Source organism: Chironomus tepperi, unplaced genomic scaffold (genome assembly GCF_022539635.2).
Source record: "Chironomus tepperi strain 1889 unplaced genomic scaffold, CSIRO-AGI_Ctep_v1 contig_85, whole genome shotgun sequence".
NCBI lineage: Eukaryota > Metazoa > Arthropoda > Insecta > Diptera > Chironomidae > Chironomus > Chironomus tepperi.
In genome coordinates, this window is record NW_027226207.1 from 8251688 (window position 1) to 8268861 (window position 17174).

A 17174-nucleotide genomic window follows, 5' to 3' on the forward strand; every position below is an offset into this window, starting at 1 on the left:
GAAACTAGTCTTCTTGATAAGTAGGTAACACATTGATTTAGTGCGTATGAAGCGTCTGGAGGCAGTCATATGCTACGTAAAGATACGCCAGTTTTGAATTGAATAGAAATCAAAGTCGGCTTGGATTTAGTAACGAAAAATCGATTTAAGTCGATTCGATTTCTTGCTAATTTCAAGTCGACTTTGTGCTCTGGTTTTGGTACGTATGAGCTTTAGTTCAAATAGGTGATTAGATACAATTACAAATGTAGGATCAAGTTAACAATTTTTCAAATCTAGGCTCTCGATTCGATCTTCCTTAGGTTTTTTCCACACAACGTGATACTTTCAGGTCCCGATCTATCAATATTCCAATCATTAGATAATTTAGTAGCTATCATCCCTATATCTCAGACGTAACTGGAATATAAGTAATATATCTAGTCAAAATCATCAAAAAGCCTTTAAATCCGCTTTCGAAAAAATTCTATTAATTTTTATTTAATTTAATTTTATTATTTTATTATTTTATTTTCATCATCTGTTTTATCAATAGTTTTAAATCATGCATAAGCTCTTCTTAACAAGTTTATCATGACTCTGTGTTTTTCATTCTATCCATCAATTATTGTCAAACTTGTTTTCTCAAAATTTATTTTAATTTATTTTTTGCTTTATTGTTTTTTTATTTTTTCGAAAGAAAAAAATTATAATAAATTTAATAAATTTTAACAGTACCTTACTTAATTTCATAATAGTGCAGTTATCATCATTCATTATGCTAAAACAACTGTTTTATATTAATTAAAAATGTGTGTGTTTATCTTCCGTACTGATGACACATTGGAACTTAAAACTGTTTTAAATATGTTTAAAAAAAACTGCATTTTTTTACCAACAAACGGGGTTTGCACCTTGGACATCGGTTGTGAATTGGGAAATACCTAGTAGTTTAACAAAATATAGATTAGAATACAGTTTAGAGTTCGTTAAGGTCAGAAAGACACTTAAGGTTGAGAACAAATTTCCCGCCATTTTTCATTTCTCACTAAAAAGTTTAAATTGTCAATTTTAAGCTCAATTTTAATGAAAATTATGATTTAGACAAGCAAATTGATAGAAAAAAGTGGCAAGAATCGAAGCCATTAATGAAAACTTTCACACAACCCCCCAAAAATTCCATTTCAACTCAACTCCCAAGACATGCAATTACTCAAAATCAATATAGCATACCACACGCACTTTCAAGATTCACATACTAAATAAATAAACAGTTCAATACATACCATTATTGGACATAGATTCTAAAACGTTTGCAATATACGCAGAGACTTCGGGATGAACATAAGGCTGTAATTTCTCATGTAACTGAATAAACGAATGTTGTAACAATGTTTGATACTTCGGACGATTTTTTTCTTCTTTTATCAGACTACAAAAACCAAAATTAGAGTATGATTAATAATGAATGAGTCATTATGGTCTATTTTTTTTCTTTTATCGTTCATCAAACTTACCACGTATTTACAAAACTACAAAATTCTTCCGAAAAATCAATTCCGTTATAGTGACGAGTTAATTGTGGTGCTGGACCTTGAACGACTTGATACAATTGCTCGAAAACAGATGCCCACTTACTAAATGAAGAAAATATGCAGCAAATAAGTCAATTGAATGTAGGCATGTAGGCGGGAATATTTTTTATTGTGCTTTTTTTGAACTTACTTTGGATAAGGAAATTTTCCGGTTGCTACTTCCATTAACGTGATCCCAAGTGACCATACATCTGAACGTACATCATATCCTTTATGAGAAAATTCTGGATCGATTCTCTCCGGTGCCATGTATGGCCTGCAACCTGCATCTTTTGTTTTTGCAATCGAGTCTGTAGTAATAGAATGTGTAAAAAATTAGCATTCAGTAAGGTTGTCATAACGACAATTATGTTAATTACCTATCAATTGCCCAGAAATGCCAAAATCACTGTAAATAAATTCCAAAATGTATGAGTCATACTGATCGAGGAAGTGATTTAAGAATGAAAGACTTACCAAAGTTTAATATCACCTCTATCGTGTAATAGAATATTTGATGGCTTTACATCCCGATGAATTATTTTCAATTTTTCCTTTAAATAATTTAAAGCGTGAACAGTGGCAACGGTTATTTGCCCGAGAATATTCTCCGGTATACGTTGATTTTGACGGTCATAAACATATTTATAAAATTTATCGAGGGAAATTGACATCAATTCCATTAAAATCCAACAATCACCTTCCTTAAATATAGCTCCATAGAAGCGGACGATATAACTACAGTCATTTGACGATCTCATAGCTACATCCAGATCCTGGAATACTGAGAATATTAGAAATTATGTTATGCTTAATGTCAGCACTAACTCACCATAATCCTTTTTTGTTCTCGTTCATCGACAACATTTGAACATCGTATTCGCTTAACTGCCATTACTTTTTCATTTTTCTTGAATATCATTTTGTTGACGCTCCCAAACCCACCACGTCCAATTTCCCCAAGATCCAAGAGATCATCTGAAAATGTCAAACTTACAACTTCTGCGAATTAATTATGTGAAATTGCATTACCTGCAGTGAAATCATATATTTCCGTGGTGCTGAATTGCAATTTACCGGAATCTGAATGTGCTGTTGCTCGAACACGGTCACGACTTGATAAGAGAGAAGAGATTTATTAGGAAGTAAGTCAGAGTTGGCAACTTTTGTAAGATTTATCACTGGATATGTTAATTATTTATTAATCTGGATTGTTTACAATCTTTTTGGATAGTAAACAACCACTAGCAGTAACAATGCATCTCTCTGCTACTGCCACATCAGTTAAGCATCAAAAATTCAAATCCTAAGTCACTTAACATTCAACATAGACAGGAACTTGAATTTAAGACGTTTCAATGCCCTGCATTGGAGAAATCAGTGCCAATATTTGCTAAATCAGATTTACACAGAAATTAACAACTCTGAACTGGAAGCAAGTGATAAATCATGGCCTGATAAGACAAATTCCACAAAACTTGTGATTTTTTTTCCCAAACTTTTTCGTGACTCACCTAGTTGGCAGTGCTTGCGGAGACGCACGATGAGCTGTTCTGGACTGATTTGGACTTGGAAATACTAATTTTAATGCTTTTTTATTATCCATTTCTTAAAATTGTTCTGAATTTTTGTAGAAAACTATTTGATAATTATTTTCTCATCTATTTTGTTATTGCTTGATGAATTTTTCTCCATCAATGGTGATGGTTTTGATTATACTTGAAGACTTTTTCAATCCTGTCTTATGAATGTTAATTAAAGCTGCGTTTTAAATGTTTCACTTAATTTATTTTATTTTTCTTCTGCAACTTAGGGGGAATCGACCTTTTGTTTTTCTTCTTGCAACTCATGAGGGGAGAATCAGAATATTGTGCAAACAACTTTGATTTTTTTGTGACCGTTATGATATTTTACTTGAATTAATGTTTAGCGGTTCTAAAAGACTGATGCCCGATATTTTCCGAGAAAAAAATCATACCTAGTACAATAAATTATAATTTCATTGCTTACTAAAATTTTCAAAATTTGATTAATTACAAAAAATTCCAACGACTTTTCAATTTTTAAATTTTTAACGATTTCTTAAAATTTGAATTTTCTATCTTGATATTTTCATAACCTGAAATTCTAATCAAAATTTAAAGTTTTATTAAATTTATTGTAAATAATGTCTGAAAAAGCATACAAATCATGTCTATCGACACGATACGCATCACAAGAAATGCAGTATATATTTTCGGAACATTATAAGATCACATCGTATAGAAAATTATGGATTTATTTAGCGAAGAGCCAAAAGGTAGAAAAACTTCCATAATTGAAAAATATATTAATTATCCTTTAATTCTAGGAGCTTGGATTGGAGATATCCGAGAAGCAAATCACTCAGATGGAGAAGAACATCGATAAAATAGACTATGAAGACCTCAAAGTTGAAGAAAGCAAGACTAGACATGAAGTTTTTGCCAACATCAATATTTTTGCCAAGTTATGTCCAACATCCAAAGGAATTATCCACAGCGGTGCTACTTCTTGTTATGTGACAGATAATACAGATTTAATTATCATGAAAGAGGGTCTGAATATTATCATAAATAGACTTGTGGCTGTTATTAAGGAATTATCGGAATTTGCCTTAAATTATTGTGCATTGCCAACTTTAGGATTCACACATCTTCAGCCAGCTCAGTTGACAACAGTTGGGAAAAGAGCAATGTTATGGATACATGACTTAATGGTGGATGAGAAAAATTTAAATTCCTGCCTTAATAATCTAAAGTTTCGTGGTGTTAAAGGAACCACCGGCACTCAAGCTAGCTTCCTTGAAAAGTTCGATGGAGATCATGATAAAGTCAAACAATTAGATAAGTTAGTAACAACAATGGCTGGATTTACTCAAAGTTATTCAATCACAGGTCAAACATATTCACGTAAAGTTGATCTTGACGTTATATCCGCATTATCATCACTTGGAGCATCAATACATAAAATTTGTTCAGATTTGCGTCTTCTTGCATCGATGAAGGAAGTAGAAGAGCCTTTTGAAACGACACAAATTGGATCATCAGCAATGCCATACAAAAGAAATCCAATGCGATCTGAACGATGCTGTGGACTTGCCAGGCACTTAATAACACTACATTCTAATGCTGCAAATACCTTTGCTAATCAATGGATGGAAAGGACATTAGATGACTCAGCAAATCGAAGAATTACAATATCGGAAAGTTTTCTCACAGCCGATGCATGCTTATTGACCTTATTGAACATCTCGCAAGGCCTAATTGTCTATCCAAAAGTCATTGAATCTCATATCGAACAAGAACTTCCGTTTATGGCAACTGAAAATATTTTATCAGCTATGGAAATAGCAGGAATTGATCGTCAAGAATGTCATGAAAGACTCAGAATTTTATCACACGAAGCATCAAATCAAGTTAAGCAGCACGGCAAGAAGAATGATTTAATTGAGAGAATTAAATTTGATTCTTATTTCAAGCCGATTTTTAATCAGATAGATCTTCTTATAGATCCTAAATCATTCACCGGAAGAGCTGCACAGCAAGTTGTCGAATTTTATGATGAGGAAGTTAAGTCGCTGTTGGAAAGATATGATGAACAATTGAAAAGAAACTCATCGTCTGTAAATTTGTCAATTTGATTCTTAATTTAATCGCATTTTCATTCCCCGTAATAAAATCACTACTATGTCTGCGTTGCATCAATGGAACAAATTTTTTATCATGCAAGAATTTTTTAATAATTTTTTATATCAGCACAAAATTTTTTTTCTTTTTTTGCTTCCCTTTTTTGCATATAAAAAATATCATCATAAAGCATAATGGAAGACCTACATCATCGCTCATCATAGCATGCTAAATAATAAACGTCTAATAAAAGAGACAGAGAGTGTAATATTTTTTAATAATTTAAATACAGTTTTATGATGCTGGCAAGTGTAGCGCATATTCATTAAGCTTGTTTTAGTGTTGTGTCTGAATGTGATGAATAATTTTTATTAGCTCTATTGGGAAAATACGTACAATTTTATAGTCAAATGTAACAACTTTTTAGCATTTAAAAATTAACGACTGTCAAAAATTCAAATTTCTAAAAACCTTTGAAGTTCAAAATTCAAATCCAAAACTTTTTTGAACTTTTGATGTTCAAAATCTAACGGATTTCAAAAATTCAAATTCTGTATTGTTTTCAAAATTCAAAAAAATTTGAAATCAACTGTCAGTCAATTATCGACATTACAATTCATAAAATGACAATCTGCAGTCATTACCTTCACACATCACATCACTTAAAAACTCGTTCACAAAATTGATATGTTGTGTTTGCCATGGATGCGTCAAAATTTATATTTTTCATATTTTATATCTATCGTATGTATGCAATGTTAGCATGCATGAGCAGCCTATGAATTTATTTATAAAATGTACAACACTTATCATTTTTCGGACCGCTCATTTATAGCCACTGAATATTATGATGATTCTTTTATTGCTCAATTAAGATATGCAGGTGAAAATTTATAATCAATTTGCATCTAAATGTTCACAAATTAGATCTTCATTGTGGCGTAGCTTTAAACACATTGAACAGAAATAAAAATCTACAGACTCCCGTAACAAATTAACGCTTCTGAAAAGGGACACAAAAAAAGTTTAGTTTTGTTATGTGTTGGTAACAGAAATTCAAATGGAGAATATTTCTTTAAGGCAAAGCTGTGAATGAAGAAGAAAAACCTCAAAAATGAACCCTTTTTTAATAAAGCATGAAAAATTTTTATCTGATTGATAGTTTAGAAATTGAAAAGTGTCAAAAGATGAAAGGATATTTGTTTCCTTAAAAATATTAATTTTGTAGATTTTTTAGGTATTTTTATTATTTTTTAAGTCATTAATTGTTAAAATTTCAATTTAAAACATTCAAAAATGAAATTTTGTTATTTTGACTTTTCAACGGTTTTCAAAATTTCAAAAATTTATAACAATTTTGAAAAATTTAAAATATTCCGCAGGCTTGTAAAGAAAAAATTTTAAAACGTGTTTTTTGACAAAACAAATAAAATCTGGAATTAAACTATTATATCGACAGTGAATGAAGTGATAAATCAGTGCATTATATTCCCAACAGAATCTGAAATATCGTAAGAAAATTATTTTTTTATTAAAATATCAATTTAACAAAATTTTGCATTTAATTAACAATTTCCGTAATTCTCATTGACAGAAAATGGATCCAAAGCTACAGGAAGTACTGAATCGCAACTTTGACAAGAAAATGGAGCAGACCAGACGCTCATTAGAAGCTGTAGAGATACATCGTAAGAATTTGATAGACAATGAGTTGACCTTGCTGTATTCAGCACTGGATCTTAAGCATCTAATTGATTCTCTCGTAAATGATCAGGAAGTACTCTTTAAGTATTTATGCGACCTAAAAGCTATTCAAGACAAAACTGATGCAACAAATGGACAAATAATGAAAATTGAAGAGGATTTGGAAGTGAGAGGAGCTCAAATAATTGAATTAAGTTCAAAGCAGGAAAATTTGGAAGGAAAAGTCAAAAAATTATCTGAAAGTTTCACGACAATTCCTGAACTGAGAACAGCAGTGGTTCATTTATTAAATAAGCTATTGGATTCTCGTAATGACTTTAAGACACAACTGACCAAAGCTGAAGATCGCATTGAAAAATTGTCAGCTGAAATTGCGAATCTAAAAGTGCCAAAGAAGACAATAAAGAAAAAACGCTCAAAATCCATTGATTCGTACATTGCGGAACCAATAAATGATGTTGAAAGCAGTAAGTCAATTGATGACTTAAAAGATCCTGACTACAGTCCACATTTGGAATTTAATACGAAGAAGTCTAAAGTGACATGTAAATGCAAAAGAAGTTGTTTGAAGAAATTCTGTGTATGCAAAAGATCTGGAAGTTACTGTAACAATTGCAATTGTGCTAATTGCTTAAATATTGAACCAACACCCAAAGAAGGTGTTGAAAAAAAGGAATCGTCTGTTGATCTTGAGGCTGTAAGCGAAATGACTTCTGAAGGAATTTAAAATTCCATAAAATGAAATTGCCTGCATAGTTAATGACTTATACTAATTATAACAATTAGCAGTTAATCACTCATGACTAATACAACACATATTTTCAAAACTGTTTTAAACATAGAATTAAAATGTTTTATAAAACACTAATTGAGAATGAAAAATAAAAATTGGAACTTTATTATTATAGTTTAATGGTTTGAAACAGGAACAGAACTAAAATTGAGGAAAATGAATGAAAAATTTATTTAAAAATTAACGGTCAAAAAAATTCAAACATTAACCGTCAAAATTTTTTTGAAATCGTAAATATTTAAAAAATAACGACTTTTTGCTGTTGACATTCTTGAAGATTTAAGCCTCATTCAAGACTTTATCCAATTAAAATATCTTCATCTTTCAAGAAATTATGTGACAAGTGCTAAGACTGTTAATCCAAAAATCCATTACATCCACAAAACCTACCTGATCCTTGACTTTACCTGCAAAGTCAATTTTCTGTTTGACCATGTGACTTGCTAATCTTAATTGGAGATTTAAGTACATCCTTTTCGTCACAGAAAAGGCTTAAAAAAATATTTTTGTGATTTTCTTCCTTAACTTTTTAAATCCATAAACACACAAAATATGTAGGCACGAGATGGATTATATTCGGCACTTGATCATCTTATCTGCATACTTAAAATCTCAATAAATTCTACCCTTTCATTACAGCATACGATAATCGAGTATGGGATATAATTGATATCATGAAATTTCATTATCATCGCCACATTATTTCCATCTCTTTAAGAATGTGATGAATTATTTAATATTTATTAAATAAACTAGTTACGCTTGTGTTCATATCCATATGATGTGTGAATGAAAAGAAATTATAGCCGCAATTAAATTGTGAGATCTTTACGGTTCCCTTAAATTTTTTTTTTATATAGAGAAAATTTGTTTCGTTATATTACAGACATGTATGGAAGTTCCAAATTGATGAAAATAAGCATGCTAAAATACCTTAGAAAATAAGGATTTCATGAAAATATTTCATGCTTCTTCATGGTGTTATAAAAAAAAAGAGTAAAGTCATTGTTAATCGTATGGATGGGTACGGATATAATCTAACCGTATCTTTTGTCAGTTTATTAGCTGATCCAGTACAATAAAATGTGAATTACTGCTTGATATAATGGAATTTAAATTATTTTTGTTGTTATAAGGTCCTTAAGGATGTTGATCTAAGTCATCTTATACAAATACCCTGCAGGAATAGCCTTAACAGTTCACTCATAATCATCTAGAAGCCCTAATAAAATCAATAAATTGTCAAAATTAAAATTTTTGCATTCTTTTTGAAAACCCTACAAATTTTTGTGGTGAACTTATAGGGTTTCACAACATTTGAATAATTTGTAACCGTTAAATTCATTGTCCTCATATAATCGTAGTTGTGCACGTCATAATCAAATAAATATTAATTTTACCTCTTTGACTGTTTTAATTATAGTTATTTAACTCATAAGTCATAAATAAGCATCTTTTAAGCTAAAAATAGTAAAAAACAAACTGAAATAATCGAAAATGTCTTCAAAATTAGGAATAGGTATTTTTAAGGTTAATTTTCTATAATTTTTTATTAATTGAATTTAATTGCAGGCTCTCCAATGAATCGCAGTTTCCAGTCACCAAGTATTTTTAATAGATCAGATCAGTTTCTGAAGCCAGATGTCGGCAGACGAAGTTTTTCGCCATTTGGACTTAATCAGATAAGAACACCAAATATTAGTCCAATTAATAAGAAAGTTTCACCTGCATCGCCATTTTTAAAGAAACGTGATCCAAAGTAAGTAAATTAATGAGATACAGCAAAAATATCTTTGATTTATTTAAATGCTTAAATCAGTTTGAGATCCAGTACTGGAAGTTTATTAATCTGAAGTCTTATTGCTTTTCTGTACAGAGTGCGAAAGGAAAATCCTGAGAAATTAAAGAATGAGCCTGAATTGAGAAGCAACAAAAGTCGTCTTATGGACAAGACGCTGAATGTCAAGACAGTTTTGCAGCACTTGGAATTAACGAAGTATCTAGACATTTTTAACAAGGAAGAAGTAAGTGTAATAGTTTAATATCTACATGCACAGATGCTTACTGATGATATTTTCCATTTTAGATAAATCTGGATGCGATGTTTACCCTTTCTGATGATGATTTAAAATCCATTGATATCAACGACATCCAGGATCGCAAAAAAATATTAGATTTCATAAACTGCTTCAAGACTCCAAAAAAGTCCACGAAACCTGAAACAAACAATTTGCATCGTCTGTGAAAATGAATTATTTTGATCATATTGATCTTTAGTTATTATTGTGTTTAATGTTCTACATCATTTTTAAGAAGAATCTATTGCTAGTCAATTTTACAGTACGACTCTATATAGTTAAATGATTTTTCATCAAAATTGTAATATAATTTCCCAAAATAAATGCTTATGTTGATTATAAATGGGTTTTGGATGAAACTTTTGAGTATAAAGGAAGGCTTTAGTCATTCAGAATATTAAAATTTTAGGCTACTCAATAAATCCCACTATGGGCCCAAAATGGCAAAGGTTGTCAAAAATTCAGGTTATGTATGGATGTTGTAGTGCCTGAAAAGTAGTGTACGGGAAAAAAGAAATTTTGTCCAAAACTGCTGTGTGCCTGACTTATGGCCAAAAAACGATTTTTGGTACCTGCCATTATAAAAATTGTTGGCGTGCTTCAATGCATGGACCAATTTTTTTCAAACTTTTTTTATTTATTACATATACATAGAACCTACAAAATAGCAACACATTTGCATAATTTAGGTTCCACTGTATATCCAAAAAAGTTAAAAATATGTCAAAAAATGCGATTTTTTTTACATTTCATGCTCTCATGTAGCTATAATGCACTATGGGATAAAAAATATATATGCATTTGATAGAATCTATTTATACCTAAAAATCATACATAGATTGTAATTTAATTGGATGCACTACAAAAGCATAAAATAACTTTAAAGCCAAAAATTTTCGGTTTTTTGTGATTTTTTGACCTTTAACCCCATTTTTCCCTATAAAGTAAATTCGTGCTGTTTCAGGTGAACAGTGATTATTATAGGACTTGTATTGTACTATTATTATGTGAAAAAAAATTTCAATATGGGACCCCCCTAGCTCAATTTTGGGGGGTCCAAAGGTATGCACCCCCTCAAAAATGGGGGTCTCTCAAAACTCAATGTTACTTTTCTTATCCGGATGTTTAACAAATAATTTAAAAACACTTTTAAACTACATTTAAACAAATTTTAAGTAGTTTCAAACTGTTCTAAACAGTCGTAACTACTCCTGTTACCCAGTTCATAGATTTGTAAGTTTTTGAGTTTTAGACATATTTTCACGAGGTTTTTTGGACTCAAATGGCAATACATATATAAATTGTTTATTTTTTCATAAAGTACTAACAATATCCTATCCAACAATATATTCCGAGATTAAATCGAAAAAATTTGTCCATTGAAAAACCTTAAAAATAGCAATTTTTAGAAAAAATTAGTTAACTCGATTCGTATGATTAGCAGCGAAAAATTACTTTTGTGTATATTTTCTGTTAGTTCTAGTATATATGTGTAGAAAATATTTCAAAAAATAAAATTTGGATGCTCCCTGCACTGAGTTACAGAAGTCAAAATATGGTAAATTGGACTTTGTCCTTTTTTACATTAAGCTATTTTTGGACTTTGATTACCTTTTTATTACCTTAATACTACTCTAATGTCTACAAAAATACCAAATTCAATGCATATACTTAAGTTTAACAGCATTTATAAGCAAAAATGTGAAGGATGAATTTTAATAAAACATAAAATTTTGAACATTTTTCAAAATTCTTGACTGAATTGACGTTATGTATGACTTATTATATATTGTTGGATAGGATATTGTTAGTACTTTATGAAAAAATAAACAATTTATGTATGTATTGCTATTTGAGTCCAAAAAAACTCGTGAAAATATGTCTAAAACTCAAAAACTTACAAATCTATGAACTGGCTAACATGAGTAGTTTCGATTGTTTAGAACAGTTTGAAACTACTTAAAATTTGTTTAAATGTAGTTTAAAAGTGTTTTTAAATTATTTGGTAAACATCCGGTTAAGAAAAGTAACATTGAGTTTTGAGAGACCCCCATTTTTGAGGGGGGGCATACCTTTGGACCCCCCAAAATTGAGCTAGGGGGGTCCCATATTGAAATTTTTTTTCACATAATAATAGTACAATACAAGTCCTATAATAATCACTGTTCACCTGAAACAGCACGAATTTACTTTATAGGGAAAAATGGGGTTAAAGGTCAAAAAATCACAAAAAACCGAAAATTTTTGGCTTTAAAGTTATTTTATGCTTTTGTAGTGCATCCAATTAAATTACAATCTATGTATGATTTTTAGGTATAAATAGGTTCTATCAAATGCATATATATTTTTTATCCCATAGTGCATTATAGCTACATGAGAGCATGAAATGTAAAAAAAATCGCATTTTTTGACATATTTTTAACTTTTTTGGATATACAGTGGAACCTAAATTATGCAAATGTATTGCTATTTTGTAGGTTCTATGTATATCTAATAAATAAAAAAAGTTTGAAAAAAATTGGTCCATGCATTGAAGCACGCCAACAATTTTTATAATGGCAGGTACCAAAAATCGTTTTTTGGCCATAAGTCAGGCACACAGCAGTTTTGGACAAAATTTCTTTTTTTCCCGTACACTACTTTTCAGGCACTACAACATCCATACATAACCTGAATTTTTGACAACCTTTGCCATTTTGGGCCCATAGTGAATCCGTTATTTTAAAATTTAAATAAATGACCTGGAAAACAATACAATTGTCGAAAATTTGAAAGGTTTTTAAGTTCAAAATTTGCAAAACCGTTAAAAAATTCACAAAAATTTGAACGGTTTTAAATTTAAATTCTACAAAACCGCTAAAAACGAACAGAATTTGTACGGTTCAAAAAATTAAATTTTACAAAACCGTTAAAAATCAAAGAACAGTTTAAATTATTCTCCTGCAGAATATCTATATAAAATTTATTCATCTCCTCAATTTCTATTGATTCAATTTCTATTTCATATTAAATAATATTTTATTTAAACTCAAAAATTTAAATATTTCTATCTCCATTATAAAATGCATAAACTATCTTCTATTGAATTAATAGCATTCATAGAACTGGAAAAATCTCTGTGAATAAATGGCAGGGTGGTCTCGTCTCACTCACTCTTATAGTTTATATCCATTTCTATTTGATATTTTTATTCAAGGGGTAAGAATGAAAGACATAATAATAATAATAAAAGAAGTGAGAAAGCATTTGTACATACAAAAGGGAACTAAAATTCATAATGGAAGCGTGAAAAATGTATATTTTTAACAAAAATGTATTTTTTTTTGTCGTTTTTAAAGGAACCCCGAACGGAGAGTGATTTGAAAAGGAGGAAAGGAGATGTGCATTGAATAGCTGTATATGTTTGTATTAAAAAGCTTCTAAAAAAAGGGATGTTTTAATTTAATACTACTACTTTTTAATGCTGATGCTGCTGCTGCCATTGAATCTCTGAACCTATGCCAATAATAATAATGACTATGAAAATGTCGTGTGTGGCTTGCTCATTTTCGAAAAAAATGTGTGAAAATACAGGAAGAGATTTAAAAAAATATTCGGCAACTAATATATCTTCCTTCATTCCCTCGATTTTATAATACAGACAAAAATACATAAAAGACGAGTAAATCATTCGGCAAACTATAAAAGAATTTAAATTTTTTCTTGACAGCCGTGAAAACTTTCCAATAAACTCGCCGCAATTTTTATTTTTCATCATTGTTTGATCATCTTCTTATCATACAGATATTTTTGAATAATGTTTGTGGATATCTCATCTCGTGCTTTTTTGTGTGAAATATTACAATAATTTGGGTAGTTTTGTGTCGCATGATACTTGGTTAATTTTTGAAAAATATCAATGGTGTTGATTTGTGTAAAATATGACGGTGTGATAATCATTAAAGCTATGATAGTGAGTCATTGTTAGATTAATAAAATGAATGAATCATGAATTACGAGATGATATCAATAAAAGCCGTTAAAATTTGAATTAATGGAAGTAAAGGAAATTTGAATTTTTGAAAGCCGTTAAATTTTGAATTTTAAAATGCCGTTATTTTTTTGGATCAAAAGATGATGAATCGGCGAATTTTTGAAAGGAATTTTATTTGAATTTCTGAAAATCGTTAAAATTCAAATTTTAGATAAATCCTAATTTCATAATTTTCTTTAAATTCTCAACTGCTTATTGTACTGAATAACTCCTATAATCACATGATTAGTGAGTAAAACTTCACAATTTCAAAAAAATACTAACTACAATGTATGTACAACTGCAATAGAAATCATCAAAGCACCAAAATAATGATTATCAATTTGGCACTGCCATAATGCATAAGCAGTAAAATTATTGCATTATAGAATATTTTTCATATAAAATAAAAAAACTTCATTCCCAATAATTTTCCCAAACCTCGATTATTGTAATAACGTTGATTCTCCATCAAGCAACAACAATGAGCTCTATTTTGTATGAATTGGAAGTAGGAAAAAAGAAATTGTAAACGAGCATTTATATGACGATTTATTTTCGTCTGTTTAAAATATGTACATTCATCTAGCCCAATCTCCCCCTCTCACTTACTCTGTTCTACGTACATGTAGCTCGTTTCTGGGTTATGTTTTTAAATAATTCAGCGTAAAGCGTGTAAAATTCTCTGTTGTTCAATTGTTATTATTTCCATTTTTTTTTTTTTTTCGGGAGAGATTCTTTTTTTTTCCAAGAGGATTTGTAGTTTTTTTTTCTCATTCCATCTTTTAGAATGCTTACAGCTGGCTATATTTTATTGGATTTGATTGATTTAGTTCCTGCTTTTGTGTAAACGCTGATTGACTTTCTCATATTTTAGTTTTTTTTCCTTTCATTCTTCGTTGGGTTGAGCGTAAATGACGTCTGGAAGACGTTGATCTCAATTTCTTGGACTTTCTAACCTCAAAATCCCAGAATTCGTGTGTTTTGAAGGTTATATCGAGAGAATTCTCTGTTTTGTGCCGTCATTCCTTAATCATCCCCTCTAGTTGATCCATGAACAGCTCAACAGACTCACAACCCCCTATTACATGACGTCATTTATCAACAATCCCCCCCTAAATAATCGTAGACCCGTCAAAACTCTGATGTCTGCCAAAAAAAAACACTAAAGATTTAATTGATGATCATTTCCGCTTCTCTGATTAATATTTCTTTATTTTGTTGTGTTTTCACATCAGATGAGAAGAAAGTTGAAACAATAACGAGAACATAGTGAGAGAAAAGCTATAAATCAAGAAATTTATCCATTTCCTTCTTAAGGTTCATTTTTGGATCATTTTTAATTCTCATCGCGCGAAAATTGGGATTCTTCTAGGAAATACAGTGATGCGGATTTTGGATTTCATTTTGACGGAATCATGATTACTGTTGTAATTTAAAGACTTCCTGCTTTTGATTGAGGAAATGGATTTTAACGATTTTTTTAGTTTTGAATTTTTAACGGTTGATTTGGTTTTGAATGAGAAATTGAAGTGAAAAGTGATGAGGAAATTTTGAATTCTCAAAAAACGTTGGAAACTTGAATTGATTGGCATGTTAATTGAAGCAAAAAAGATGCAAAAGTTCAAATTTTTGAAAAACGTTAAATTAATTAATGATTGAAAACTAGTAAAAGCAAGTCAATGTCCACTCAGGGAAGCTGCTGACTCATAGTTCAATCAAAAACAATGACAAATGCGCAAACTATTGCCGATCCTCTGTAAAATTCCTCACTCTTCCGTCCAAAAATCATTAATTAGATTGAAAAACAATGGCGAATTTCATCCTCGATAGCTAATTTGATTGGCGCGCGGATATTCGGATAGTTCGGAAGAAATTTGACTTTTGATGATGTATGAATTCTCTCTAATGTTTCTTGATGTTCCTCATCCTAATCTCATCTTTAAGATAAAACCTTAAAAACTGTTAATAAATCACTGATGAAGAGAAAAATGTTATAAATGGTCCGTGAAAAATTCTAATTTCACGTTCGGCAGATGTAGGTATTGATCACTACTCACACACTTTAATATTTCTGAAATGTTTCATGAAAATATCCACAACTGAAAATTCCATCCTTTTATTGTTTGTTAAAAATGCTCTTTTTTTGTGCGAAATTCATGAAAATTTAATTTTTAATATTTTTATTTTGTTCTCCTTCATTTCATTTGATTTTGTCCGATGCGAGAAGAAGAAGGAAGGAAAACAAACATACACAGTCAGACTGTGTACGAATGAGTGAGTGAGTGAGATAGGTAAACACACGAAATATTACAGAAATAAATTTCAATGTATAACAATCTATGAAATCAATTAAGCAACCAATCAAAATGTGCGTTACTTAATGGTACAATTCTTTACGTCTAATTATGGCGCGATTCGAATAAATGAATTTGTTTTCTACCTTTAACCAGACAATTTTCATGCTTCACATGATACTCTGATCGTTTACTTTAGACTTTTTAAAGTGTATCTTGTCTTGCTCTTGATTTTATTTTATTTTTTCGTTTCTTTATTCACTGACTGTCTAGTTTATAAAGTAATCATGAAAATTGGATGGATTTAGGCAGATTTGGAAGATTATCTAAATTGTCTTGATGTCTGTAAAACGCATTTTTGTTGATTATTCATAATTTTGTTGATTGTTGATGATCTTGTTGACTGCTTACAAAGATAAGCAACAAAGTTGTAGAATTATTGCAAAAACGTTCATTTTAAATTCTAAACTTCAAAATAAATTAAGAAGCAAAATTTTTTCCCACCTCAAAAAGTTTTTTGATGATTATTCAATGAATATTCATCATTTTTAATTAGCTATCAGCAATATAGACTTAAAAACATGGCAAAAGTTGAACCTTAATAAAGATTTTGACCAAATCTTTAAATTTCCAAAATTATTTCAAAATATTTGCTCTTTCTCTACTTTATCATGTCAATCTAACCCAAAATGAACATCAATGACTATTCTAAACCAAAAACACAGCCACAAGAAAGAGGTAAAAGCATAATGAAAAACAAGTAAGAGTAGAAAAAAAGGAAAAAAAAGTAAGAAAAAATTGTTCATTCATTCATTACGCAGGCTTTTGATTTATTTATGGAGCATCAATAATTTCGATATCCTACGGTATAAATTTTGTAGTAAATACTACCGTATACATTTAGATTATGATTTGAGTTATTCATGGCCCATATTGTTCATCATAGTCATTAAGTACTTTACTTATTTTGGACGAAGAGAAACTGCCTTGCTGCTTCAATGCGAGAGTTTAATGAATATTGGGGGGATTGTTGCTAGCTTAGCATTATTTATGAAAGATTATGGAGTTTAGTTGAAAAATTGTTATGGAA

At 30.1% G+C, this 17174-nt stretch overlaps 4 protein-coding genes across 4 annotated transcripts; 3 read left to right on the forward strand and 1 right to left on the reverse strand.

The window, feature by feature from the left end:
• Positions 1–448: 448 nt before the first annotated feature.
• On the reverse strand, positions 449–3377 carry LOC139086084 (dual specificity mitogen-activated protein kinase kinase 4-like). Its single transcript, XM_070634396.1, has 9 exons — positions 3068–3377; positions 2586–2668; positions 2386–2531; positions 2031–2329; positions 1934–1962; positions 1705–1864; positions 1497–1616; positions 1266–1411; positions 449–923 (listed from the first exon to the last, which is right to left on the reverse strand). The coding sequence occupies exons 1-9, from the start codon at positions 3157–3159 to the stop codon at positions 871–873; spliced, it is 1128 nt and encodes a 375-aa protein (XP_070490497.1). The 5' UTR covers positions 3160–3377; the 3' UTR covers positions 449–870.
• Positions 3378–3702: 325 nt separating this feature from the next.
• Positions 3703–5238, forward strand: LOC139086391 (adenylosuccinate lyase-like). Its single transcript, XM_070634829.1, has 2 exons — positions 3703–3852; positions 3904–5238. The coding sequence occupies exons 1-2, from the start codon at positions 3721–3723 to the stop codon at positions 5212–5214; spliced, it is 1443 nt and encodes a 480-aa protein (XP_070490930.1). The 5' UTR covers positions 3703–3720; the 3' UTR covers positions 5215–5238.
• Positions 5239–6576: 1338 nt separating this feature from the next.
• On the forward strand, positions 6577–7728 carry LOC139086420 (chromosome-associated kinesin KIF4A-like). Its single transcript, XM_070634872.1, has 2 exons — positions 6577–6711; positions 6795–7728. The coding sequence occupies exon 2, from the start codon at positions 6798–6800 to the stop codon at positions 7629–7631; it is 834 nt and encodes a 277-aa protein (XP_070490973.1). The 5' UTR covers positions 6577–6711; positions 6795–6797; the 3' UTR covers positions 7632–7728.
• A 1363-nt stretch (positions 7729–9091) lies between these two features.
• Positions 9092–10020, forward strand: mtrm (matrimony). The gene is made up of 4 exons (XM_070635051.1): positions 9092–9216; positions 9270–9456; positions 9574–9721; positions 9784–10020. The coding sequence occupies exons 1-4, from the start codon at positions 9195–9197 to the stop codon at positions 9940–9942; spliced, it is 516 nt and encodes a 171-aa protein (XP_070491152.1). The 5' UTR covers positions 9092–9194; the 3' UTR covers positions 9943–10020.
• Positions 10021–17174: the final 7154 nt, after the last annotated feature.